Genomic DNA, 12,253 nt, shown 5'->3' with positions numbered 1-12,253 from the left:
AAAGAAGTTTACTACCAAATCTCGTTTGGACATTGCTGTTTAAGAATAAAGAAGATTCTTGGTTTCCACAAAGCTGATTTGTCAGCTTTTCTTTTCGTCCATGAATCTCTCTGGCTGACGGGTCATCTTTTTTTTATTATTTCCACAATCACTGCAGCTGTTTCTGAAGTTGCATGTATGAAAAGTCCACATAGGTCCTCTGCTGATTTGCACATCATGAGGTGCATCCAACCAAAAAATCTGAAACCCACTTGAGTTGGCAAAAGGCTTCAAACAAACCATAGTTGCTGAGCGGCCCATGGTGAACTTCCATAAGATAAAGCCACTGACGCCCTCAGTGGCCATTGCAAGGGCGGAGGGCCCAGAGCACAAAAGAGCCTGCTGGGTATGCGTGCTCCGGGCACTGAAGGCCCCAGATGTCGCAGGCTGGGCACACGCCAAGGGGGGTGCACGCCAAGGGGCTGGGCACACGCCAAGGGGGCACATGCCAAGGGCAGCCGCAGGAGTTAAAGGGAGCTGCGTGAGCCATGCGCACTCCTGCTGCCGCCGCCAAAGACTTCAAACAAACCACAGTTGCTGAGCAGCCCATGGTGAACTTCCATGAGATCTGGTATTAGTTTGCATTTGTATATGTCCTTCACTATGCAAACTGAATCATGTTTTGATTTGGTAACCCTTGTTGCAGGTTGCCATTGCAATCCTGAGCCTCACTTTCCTTGGGAGTAGTGCTGCTGCAGTGTTGATATTAATGCCGCCTGGCACTACTCCAGCACAAGAGGCAGGGAACTGATCTGATGAGAAGTATGAGTTTATGTTCTGAACACGAATCAAGGAACACACCACCTCCGCATGTTGTCCTCTTCCTTCACCATGTTATCCACATTCCCCCACGTTCCAATATATGATACCGTTTCCCTTTAGGTTTTTCCTATCGGTGCCACCCCCACTCTTTGGCAAAACATGCATGAAAAGATGGCAAACAAGTCTGTGAGAACAAGGACAAGACACTTATCAGCGTGGGCTTTTACACCACTTAACACAGATACTTGTATTAGCTGAAGTTTAATATTATCATGCTGGTGAGTCAGATGCAATTCCATGACAAACTAGGACTCCCAGGTATTGTGTGTTTAGAATTGTTTGATCACAATTGCCAGCAGTAGCCAACTGGTCTTCCAGAGGTCAAGCAAGCAAGTTCTTTCTCTGTTGCCTCTCTTTTCTGCCAGACTTGCACCACCACATCTTTGCTGCCATATCTGCAGGGCTGCTGTTGCCTGTGAACCAACATTGGTTCCTGGTGCTTTAGAGACCTTAAACGTTTGAGGTCAAGACTCTGCATTGACATAGCAGTCCCTGTTCTCCATTCCAAGCATTCAGGGCTCTTTCTTGCATCATTCTGGCATCTACTACAGTACAGCTCCTTTCATTGTCATAGGGGCAATATCAGTGGGAAGGAGTCTAGAGGAGCTGTGTTTCAGGCTCCTCCCACATGGCCTGGGGCTTCTCAGTTTATTCTAGGATCATGGAAATGAGACAGGGCATAGCAGCTCCCACCCCACAAGTAGGACATAAAAAGAGGACTTCTTTATCAGCATGGTACTGGAACTGTACAGTTTGGGGGAGGGAGTTTCATGTAGGCTCTGTCCTTAATTTCTGGAACTTGAGTAGCATGTGTAGCAAATAGTTCTCTGAGTACCGCACTTTAATCTAAGCAGTTCAGTTTGTTTAATTAGGATAAATGCTTCTAGTCCATATAAAAATATACAGTCAAAAATTCTTTATAGCAGGGGTAGTCAACCTGTGGTCCTCCAGATGTTCATGGACTACAATTCCATTGTAGTAGGGAATTGTAGTCCATGAACATCTGGAGGACCACAGGTTGACAACCCCTGCTTTATAGGATAGCACATCTGTTTTTCTGTGAATACTGTGTAGGCATGATACTTGTGGTTCCGGTTTGTTCCTGGTTTACCTCTTTGAAGCCATACATTTTAATTCGAAGTCTGTCTTGTTTCTGTTTCAGGTGAAGGCAGCTTCCAAATACGTGGATGTACCCGTAAGCATTATTTAAATATGAAATTCTTTTAATATTTAAGAACTCGACGGATTGTGGCTCATTGTGTAATAAGGATTGAAATGTCTTTTTTTTATTATTTTTAAAAAGGCTATCTGCACTTAAAAAAAAAAATCTTAGGCCACGGTGAACCTGAGACTTTTCGTACAATGATTTCTATGAGCTGATTCATCCTGAATGTTTCCTAGTTGATGATCTGCTCTTTAGATGCCTGCTTTCAAGAATCTGTCTCCAGTGCATCACATGATGTTTATCACCAGAGCTATGTAAAATGTCATAAAATCAGAGTTACAGCACAAATGTCAAGCAGACGCAGCATGCAATTGTTTACTTTTGCATATGTTTCATTAATGTGATGCAGCTTTCGCTTTCTCAACGGGACCCACAAAATACAATGGCTCCTATCCGAATGAAGGGGGCCAAATGAACACGGTGCAAAGGAATGCAGAAGCTTGTATTTCAAGCCCGCTGGCATGGGTTCCCATGAACTCTTCTTCATGTGAACTGGACCAAGTCTACCCCCTTAACTTAATGGATAGTTAAAGAGGCTTGAGGCAGTAGGAGCTTATGATATCTCAGTATGGTACAGCAGGATCAAGAGAGCAAAGAGAGCATAGCTGGGGGCTTTTAGTTGAAAGGTGCCCTGTGAATCATGTTGTTATACAATGCTCAGGAAGTGTGAAAATTTACGCAGAAACACAACCACCATATTGAAATAATGATGGCCGTAGAGAAGGAACTAGGAAGCATAGAGTCTGACATAATTACGATGACAGGACTGGGGATAATAGTGTGGTATAGCAGACTCGGATTCATGACATGAACTCTGGTATGAATCTCATTGGTTTATTTTGGGCTAGTTACCATCTCTCAGCATGAGCCTTATTGTGTTTCTGAAAATAAAATGGAAGGGACGAGGCACTTAAAGCTCCTAATGAGATGGATGCAATGAAAGTCAAATAAATAAACATAAAGCCAAACTAGGGAAGGGGCTTTTGTGAGGGAATATGGAGGGAGCAATAGTTCCATTTGCTAGCCCTAACTATAAATTATCTGTATTGTAACTAGAACAGAAATAAAAAAACGCACATTAGAGAATCGAGAAACTCACTGAAGGCAGTATCATTTCAGAGATAATGTTACAAAGGCCCAAACTACCCCACTGAACCTTACATAACTTTTCGGGTTACCAGTCCATGGCGGGCAACTGGTGGAAGGTTCAGGGGGAGGGACATGACATTGTGTGCATTGCTATATCACTTCCAGGAAAAATTGGATGTCAAGTAGGGTAGCACTAGGAATCACAGGAAACTCTTATCATTTTACCATAGCATTTCTGAAGATTCCTAGAGCTACTCTATACTACATCCTGGTTTTCCTTGTAAGTGTCATGGTGGCATATACAATGTTTATGGTGTTGTTGTTGTTTTTTAATTCTTACCACTGATTGGAGCAGCAGCAGACAAAGAGAGCTGCTGGAGGGAGGCCTCCTGACATAGAATCACTTAGGATTCCTATTACGGCAATCCTCATGGTAATAGCCTTTACTGTGAGTTTTAGGGGAAAGCAGTGTCCCTCCTTTCAAGAAAGGCAAAGTAACTGGGATTCTAAGACCTGCTGTGGTAGAAGCATATCTTTAAAATATGTTTTGAGAGACATGTGGGAAAAGGCAGACTGCTGGGAGACAAATGATGGTCAATGATATAAAAATGGTAGAAAGTATGATTTGGGACTCTACATCAAAATAATACATGAACCAAGTTTTTGTTTGTGCCCTAACAACCACATCCGGAAGCAACGTACTGTTGTTTTAATGGGTTTTTATAGGATATTGTTTTATGGTTTTAATGGTAAGCCGCCTCGAGGTGACAAAAGTCATGAGAGGTGGGATACAAATCTAAACATGAATGAATGAATGAATGAATGAATGAATGAATGAATATGAAACAAAAGACACTGATGTTGATTTAAATAGATGAATTGATTTTGGTTTTGAATCTGTTGTTTTAAGCTGTTGTAAACTGCCCCGAGGTAGCTGGGCCCAAAGCAGTGGTCCTATATAATTATAAATGCATAAATCTGTATCTGTAATATAAATAAAGCCCGACTGGAGTGGTGGGAGGAGTTGGGACTCATGACCTACCTGATTGGCTATCCGTCCAACAAACAGCCAATCAGGTAGGCTGCCCGCCCCTGGCCCATCCCCCTCCAAATTTTTCCATGTGGAAGAAGTGCCAGCCCACTCTACTGGACTGACTGCAAAAGGTAAGCCAGACAGTAAGCAGAAGCTGGGAGGGAGGGTGGAAGGGCCTGGGACTACAGTCCCAGGTCAGTGGAGGGGAGGGAGGGAGGTCTCGCCAGGCCTCAGCAGAGCTGCCCGGGTTGAGTGGGAAGAGATGGAGCCCCCACCAGTGTTCCCCCTGCCCCAAGGAGCCCTGCCACAGCCTTGCTGGGGCTGCCCGGGTCAGGGGGAGGGGAAGGCTAGCACCCATTGTATTTTCCCTACAACAGGCTTTTCTGTTAGTAAATAAATAATTTTGCATGAGATTGCAGCCTTAACTTTTAACTACCAGACAGTTTAACAGATACAACCTATTTGTTTGTTTGTTTGTTTGTTTATTATATTTATATACCGCCCTCCCCAAAGGCTCAGGGCAGTTTACATAGGAACAAAGAACAATACATAAAACAAAATAAATAAATAAAATACATAAGAATGTCTTCTTGCAGCCAACATTACACTAGCCATTAGGGCTTTCTTCAGATTTTTTTTTCTCTTTTAGCCATAATTTGAGCTTTTCTAAAGGTATTTATGGAAAAAAAACAGTGGTAAATTAGTATATGTACACCCAAAACAACATTGATGATATTACTGCAAAACAACCACATCCGTTAATTTTAAAAGGGCAAATGGTGCTGTAGGTCTCCATTTAGAGCTTGGATTATAATGAAGAGAGCCCTTAAAGATCTCAGGCAAAGTACTCTGCTCACCGGAAATTAACATTTAAATTAAGTCTAAGTGCGATATATGAATGTTGGTTGGAGTCAGGGATTATGACTGATAAAGCAAGAGACATTTGAAGGCAGACTTTTTGTTCAGAGAATTCATGAGAGAGGAATGACCTGGTGCCACTTGTATTATCCAAACTCTGTATGTAGTTCCACATTTATAAAGGTGTCCAAGCAAGGAAACAAAAGCTTCATGTTGTGAAGAAGAGGTGGCAACAAACTCACAGATTGAAGCCACTAGGGTTGCCAACCTCCAGATGAGCCCTGGAAATCTCTCAGAATGAAAACATCTCTGGACTACAGAGCTCAATTGCCTAGGAGAAAATAGCGCTTTGGAGGATGGGTTCGATGGCATTATACCCCACTGAGGTCCATCCCCTTCACAACCCCCCCCCATCCCCAAACTCCACCCTCAAATCTCTAGGAATTTCCTAACTCAGAAGGAGCAACCCTAGAAGCCACTTTGTATATTTTATGTCCTTTATGGGTTAAGTTTAGATTAGGCTTACATGATATGTCCTTAGTATGGCTACTAATCTTATGGTGGAGCTTCTATGCCATTTGTATCCTGCCCGTTCTCCAAACTTTTCAGAGGGACCTACATGGAGTTAACCAATTTTATTCTCACAACAATACGATAGATTAAGCTGAATGCTAGCCATTGGCTCAAGGATATACAGGGAGCTCTATGGTGAGAAAGACTCATGGGAATGCTGCTGAAGATCAGTAACCAAAAATAGATTTCCCCCATTACATTCTTTGATAGTTTTGAAGGTCTGTTGTACCTTGCTTTATTTCTGTTCTGTTCCTCCTGAATTCCACTTTAAGTGGAACAATTTCTAAAGTTAAATCTAGAATTGGAGTGTGCATATTTTGCTGCAGCCTCCAGATGCATACCACCCATCCACCCTACCCCACCTCTGCATTAGAAATGTACAAAACTGAAAAGAAAAGAAAAATGTAAAACAATGTACGATTCCTGATGCACTAGTTTCATTTTGAAAACAAAATCTGGTAGTTCAGAACTCTAAAAATAGTGGACAAATTTGAATGAGAATTTAGTTATTTAAATAATTTTATCCTGCTTTTCTTCCTCATTGGGGACTCTAAGCACCATACGAACTAAAATATATACAAATACAAATTTGAAATAAAACTACACCACTCAATAAGCCTTTTGTCTCAAATTAAAACAGGTAATGACCTACTAGGACATCATGGACTGGTGCTTGTTGTGCTAAGCACAGCTTCCACAAGACTACAGGAAGGAAGCCATGAGTTAAGACCCTAGGGCCATCTCCCTTTGGCCAACCCTTCAGTTATCTGCAGAAAGGGGAGTGTCAAATGCTCAGCCCAGGAGGTCTTATTCAGCTGACGCAGGTGTTCCAATTCCTTCCTTTCTCTTCATAATTTTGGAGACACCCAGCATGAAGTAGGGACAGTCATCAAAGAAGATACCTTCTCCCATTCCCCTTCATGTAGAGAAATTGGAAGAAATTAACAAAGGAAGGGACACAAAGAGGCAACTTCCTTCTCCCTGATTGGAATCCTTGGTAAGAATTCAAACCACCAAAAGAATGTCACTCCATCGTGACCCACAGGGTGGAAACAACCATCTGATTTTCACAGTTAGGTTGGTCTCTTTATTCGCTCTGCTCCCACATCCTATCCCTGTGACTAGCAAAGACGCTTCGAATGCAAATCAAAAAGCGTTAAGGTTTTCACTCTAAGTCAGAGCTTAGCTCTCTTAATATCCACCATATAACAGGATCCATGTCTCATTCCAGAACTATGATTGTTTTGCATTGGGCAATTGCATCACTTTTTATTGTATCATAAAGCTGGCACAATCTGCTTGCTGGAAATTGCTTGAAAAGTATAACAGCCACATTTACATTGTCCTCATTGTTTTTTAAATTAATACCTTGTCATTGTTTCAGTAGGTGTTAAAAATGTTACTGGCATCTCTCGGGCCAACCATTGGTCCTTTGCTTGATAATTGTATTTCTTTATATATATGTATAAACTACCTTCCTACTGCTTCTCAAACTGTCCTCATTTTCACCCTGGAAATTACACAGAAGTGTTAACTAACTTCAATTTACAGTGGCTGACAATCACATCGCATGCAGAAATGATACTTTGTGATCTGCAGTAAATCACAGTAATAAAAGTAATGACACCCATTATTAAGAAACTTCCAATGTGCCACAGACATTTAAGATTTGTGTGGCAGCTTTCATAATGACTCCTTTTTTCAGCATTTTAATGGGTTTCTTTTGAGATAAGTCCGATTCCAACATATCAAGGAGTGTGAACTTATTTAGTGGTTATTGTCTCCCAAATTACCTCCACGATGCTTGCTTCGTAGAAGGGAAATGTGCACTGCATCGTGCTCATCTGCAAATCTTGAAGGCTCTATAAGTTCAGAGTTAAGGAAATACAGGTACCCAGAGAGAATCGGTGAGATGGAGAGAGATTTTAATAGCTACGCATCTAGAGAATGTGTCACAGATTTAAGCAATGCAAACACTTACTGGTTTTAATGAGAGAACATTAGCTATGTGCCCACCGAAAGCAATCACCTGCTGACAAAATGTTGGGCTTTGGTTCGGTTATTCCTTTATCCACAACAATATATTAATATAATTTCTAATACTAACTGTGCAACTTTTCAAAAAAAACGGAAAAGACACCATCCAATACCTGCGTCAAGAAAGTGTAATTTTGATGCCGATGATGCTCAGAGCCTCCAAAGAAAGGGGGCAACAGACAAGTCCTGGGTGCTAGCTTTCTAACTTTAGATTAAGGAAGATGACCCTGGGCAGGGGAGCCCAGTGTGATGTGTTATTTTGCCAATTAGGTCAATAGCTCCAAACATTGCAAGAGAGAGCATTGCAAGGGACGCTTAATCCAGCCAGCCAGCTTCCGTCAAGGTGGGAAAGAAAAGAGAGTACAGACAATCATCTTTTGCTCTATACGCCATAGGGGGTAGTTTTAGCAGCAGATAGTTTAGCAGATCCATTGCTGGCACCTCTCTCGTGGAAGTCGACCAGAAGGATCCTCCGTGACAATGTGGGTGGGGGGGGGAATAGGTGGGGGGAATCCTTGCAAGTGAATGAATAGACTGTCTTGGGAAGATGCCATTTTCATGCTGTGTTCCTCCTCTCTCCTCTCCCCTCCCCCCTTTTCTCTGAACAGAAACCAGGGATGGATGTTGCTGACGCCTACGTGACCTTCGTTCGCCATTCTCAGGACATCCTGCGTGATAAGGTCAATGAGGAGATGTATATAGAAAGGTTATTTGATGTAAGTAAATGCCTCCTCCTCCTCCTCTGCCTTGGAGACCCAAGGGGGAGAAACGGCAAAATGTGACAAAATGAGACAGGAGGATAAGTCACATTTTGAAATAAATTATGAGTTACGGATTTTTTTAAAAAGAAAAATATAGATGTGTGTTTCCTTTTCTTCTGATTGCTATCTGTCTGCTCTAATGCTATACTCAAATCCACTTTGGTCCCAATTCTTCTCTCTTTCGTTTTTTTGGGATAAGAGCCCAGTTTTGAGATTTCATTCTACAACAGGGATGTCTTAGTTATTGTTCTGCTCTTTCGTTCCTGTTTTTCAAAGGCGGGTGATGAGAATGAATAGGGCACATATGGAATTTGACTCGGAGTGAATCTTGATCGCTAAATGACCTAAAATATTAAAAGGGACTTCAGACTTTCCTTTTTAATGACTGCATTGAAGAAATCGACGTGGGTTGTTTTTTTTTTTTAATCTCGTTTTTGTGTTGCATGATACAATAGTAGTATTTTCACAAAATTTAAAAAAAAATTATGGGTGGGTAGCTATCATCAGTTTGAGAAACTAAAAATGTAAGATTAATTTTGTCTCTTGCCATTCTAAGGAGCAGGTAAAGCCTGAAAAAAAGACCCCACCAGCTATAGTGCTTGGTAGGGTCCAAGTGTCAAGTGAGATTTTATTTGGACTGGGATGGCGTGCATGTCAACAGATTTCTCTGCCTTGCTGTTGCTTTTGTTGTGCAGCCCATTTTCTCCCTTTGGAGCAGTTGTGCAGTCTAGCATTTGTGCTTGCAGCAGACACTTGGCATCCGTGTTTCAGTCACTTGTTCAGACAGATCCTTGTTTGTGTTTTTGTGCGGCTGCAGAACAGCTTCCTTTTCTCTCCTTTCACCCCTTAGCGCTCTTGGGGTGGTTGTTTTGTTTTGGGTTTTTTTTTTTCTCCTCCAATTATATTCTGGCATTCAGTTTTGAATGCCTTCAGATTTCTGGTGCTTTGTTCACTTGTTTCGCTTGCATGCTCCTTACATCGGACAGAAAAGCTTCTTTTCTTTTTTTTTCCTCCGCAAATATCACCAAAATCCTTTCTTCCCATTGCCCTTTCCCCCCCCCACCCCCGCATCCTTTCCTACTGTTTAATTCTCTCCTTCCCCCCCTCCCCGCCCTGATATTCTACAAGATTAAAATGGAACTTATCTCTCATGTCAAATGTTTTATCACATTATATCAAGTGGCATGAATTGGAGTCAAATAATCTTCCTGTGTACATCTACTAGCATGACCCATATCCACTGAGAATGCCTCATTCATGCATCAAGCACTCCAGCGACTCCTTTCCTCCTTAAGAGAATTTCAAGCATCAAAATGCCAAAGACAAATCACCTATCCACTTGGCATTGACAAAGAGGCAGTCTTTTCCTCTGTGTTACAGATATGCCAGCACCCTGCCCATCTATGTTGAATTTCTTTTATTAGCAATACATTTCCAGGGACTGTTCTTTTCAGTGGCGACTTTGCCTTTGAGCAGTTTCCAGTTTTGTGTTTTTTTTCCCCAGCAGCTTGTCTTAAACTTGACGAGAGGCATAGTTGACTGGGGTCTTTTCATTCATTCTTGTGTTGGTTTAGGGCACGATATGTGACCATTCGGTTAGCTTTTAAGCTACTCAGTCATTGTCTGAGCAGAGGAGGAAATTCACAACAAGTATCCATTGGCTTAAAGTTGCTTCATGTCTCCCATATAAAGTACGCCTGTAAGTAGTTAAGGTACCATTGGAGATACAAAGAGGTGCTGCTATGAGGACATAGATGCAAATTAAGATGTGAAGCAAAGTTATATGTGCTTCAGTTTGAAGCGTGCATACAGTAATGATCTGAAATGTGAAATTGGAAGAGAGTCTGTTCGCTACAGTGTCCGGGGTCACAGAACTGTTTGCAAACTCAAGTTCTCCTTAAAAAAATAATAATAATCTAGGAACTTGAACAATATTCCCAAACTCGTTACATATCTGAAATGGTTTTCTGCAAAAGTGTATTTATGCTATTTACATCTGAAACCAGAAATCGCTGATATTCATTATTTCCTTGGGGTACATTTGTCCTATGAAAATCTGAACTGAACTCCCAATTCCTTAAGTAGTTGGCGTGTTTACCAATGGAGCCATGTCTCCTCCATGAGGCAGACTGGTCTCACTTGACCATCCATTTTGTAAAAACTCTTTAGAGTTTCACGTAGTACATCAGTGATTTTTGCATGAAGTTCCACATGGCACATTATAGTATCCTAGTCCTAGTAAAGCACCCTTAAGCCCAAATCCTTCTCAAGAAGCTCAGAAAAGAAGATTATTTTCACCTATTAATGTAGGGAATAACAGTTTACTGCCGATTTTTTTGTCTGGAGCAAGCGTATCAGGAAAAGGCATACTTTTAACAGGTCTATAGGAAAAGAAATAGTAGTAAGTATTGTGTTTCTGTCACCTGCATGATACATTTTCCTATTTCTCACAATTATTAAAGTACAGGAGTCATGCCGTCCACAGGGGGTCCTTCTAGTGGAAAGTTTAGTCATAGATTTCCGGTTCCCTTATATTGTTGGAGTTTTGTTGTCTATGCAATTCATAATTTCTTTCTCTTCCATGTATATTATTTAATCCTGCTCACTGGGGGGGGGGGGGAATGAGTGGTTATTTTCAATATTAATAATATTGGCAGTACTGTTTCAAAATGCTAGTTTTTTCCTTTGTTCCTAAAGCCATTCCGTTTATACTGCTTAGAGTTCATTGCCTCCCAGACCCCCTTCTCACATGTGCCACAGTAGCAGAATTATTCTCCCCAGAGGCTGTTGGGCTAGGTAGGAGATTATCTGAATATTACTGTGCAGCCTACATTTTAATCGCCTTTATTCTGTAAATTAGTTGCGTTTACTATGAAATAAAGTCATCATCGTCATCATCATTTTTAAAATCTTCCCTTCGGGGTCACTGGGGGAAGAAACAGATTGGCCAGAAAGTTCAGCTGGCAATCGAGCTGCTAACAAAGCTATTTTCTAACCCCCCCCCTTCCAAAGAATTATTTACCGCAGTGTCACATGGCTTCTTTGTCTGCCCTGCCCCACGAAAATGGTGGGCACAGAGAAGGAAGAAAGTCATTAGTAGTGAAAAGGAAACAGAAGGATGGTTTGTTAGCATGCATTTGTGGCCTCTCCCTGTGTGTCAGTTTGAAGCGTTATCTGAAGAGAATGTTATCTGATTAAAACCATCAGCCTACTGTTTTAGCCTCTGAGGGGTAGCTTTACAGTGCAATCCTAAACTGAGCTATGCCATTGTCAGTCCACTAAAGTCATTGAGTTGGAAGGCCGTACCTCCGTGTAAGGCTGCAGCTTTAATCCTTGAGTAGTGTTTTTAGAAATACGATTCATTAACTATAAAGGACAGACCTGTGACCCAGACGGTAATTAACAGCACCTTGTGTCTTTTAGGGGGTCCTCGGTGGGTCGCTTAAATTAGGATTGTTTCTAGGGAAAGGGCCGGGGCTGGGTTGGTGGGAACTTTGCCAAGGCGGCAGTTGTGGGCAGGGGGAGAACAAAAGCAAACGAGATGTTACTACTTTATCAGGGCCTCCTGATTTCAGTGGTATGGTTCTACTCTGTTTTACTTCAGAGTTGGGGCCCTGTGGTACAGTCCTGCAGTAATTCAGTTCAAGGAACGTAAAGGATATTGGGTTCTTTTCCAGCTACTTCAAAGTCCCTTCTAAATACTTTATTTCCTTCCTATATTTTGGGGGGAGAGGAAGAGTTATATTATGAAATGTGTTTGGAATCATACGTGCATTTGCTTGTTCATTTTCATTATCCGGTTAGCTTCCGAAACAG

General features: G+C 41.7%; 1 protein-coding gene across 22 annotated transcripts in view; it reads left to right on the top strand.

Annotated features, from left to right (window-relative positions):
- The window catches only part of CADPS (calcium dependent secretion activator), a 438,674-nt gene that overhangs the window by 383,664 nt on the left and 42,757 nt on the right, over positions 1–12,253 (top strand). For all 22 annotated transcript variants that reach the window (XM_077325020.1, XM_077325018.1, XM_077325022.1 and 19 more), the window contains 2 exons: positions 2,024–2,056; positions 8,285–8,392. In XM_077325020.1, coding sequence (XP_077181135.1) covers positions 2,024–2,056; positions 8,285–8,392 — 141 coding nt within the window. The remainder of the gene's footprint in view (positions 1–2,023; positions 2,057–8,284; positions 8,393–12,253) is intronic.

The sequence above is a fragment of the Paroedura picta genome, chromosome 3 (assembly GCF_049243985.1).
Source record: "Paroedura picta isolate Pp20150507F chromosome 3, Ppicta_v3.0, whole genome shotgun sequence".
Taxonomy (NCBI): domain Eukaryota; kingdom Metazoa; phylum Chordata; class Lepidosauria; order Squamata; family Gekkonidae; genus Paroedura; species Paroedura picta.
Note: the sequence above shows the minus strand (reverse complement) of the source record. Positions and strands in the feature narration are given on the sequence as shown.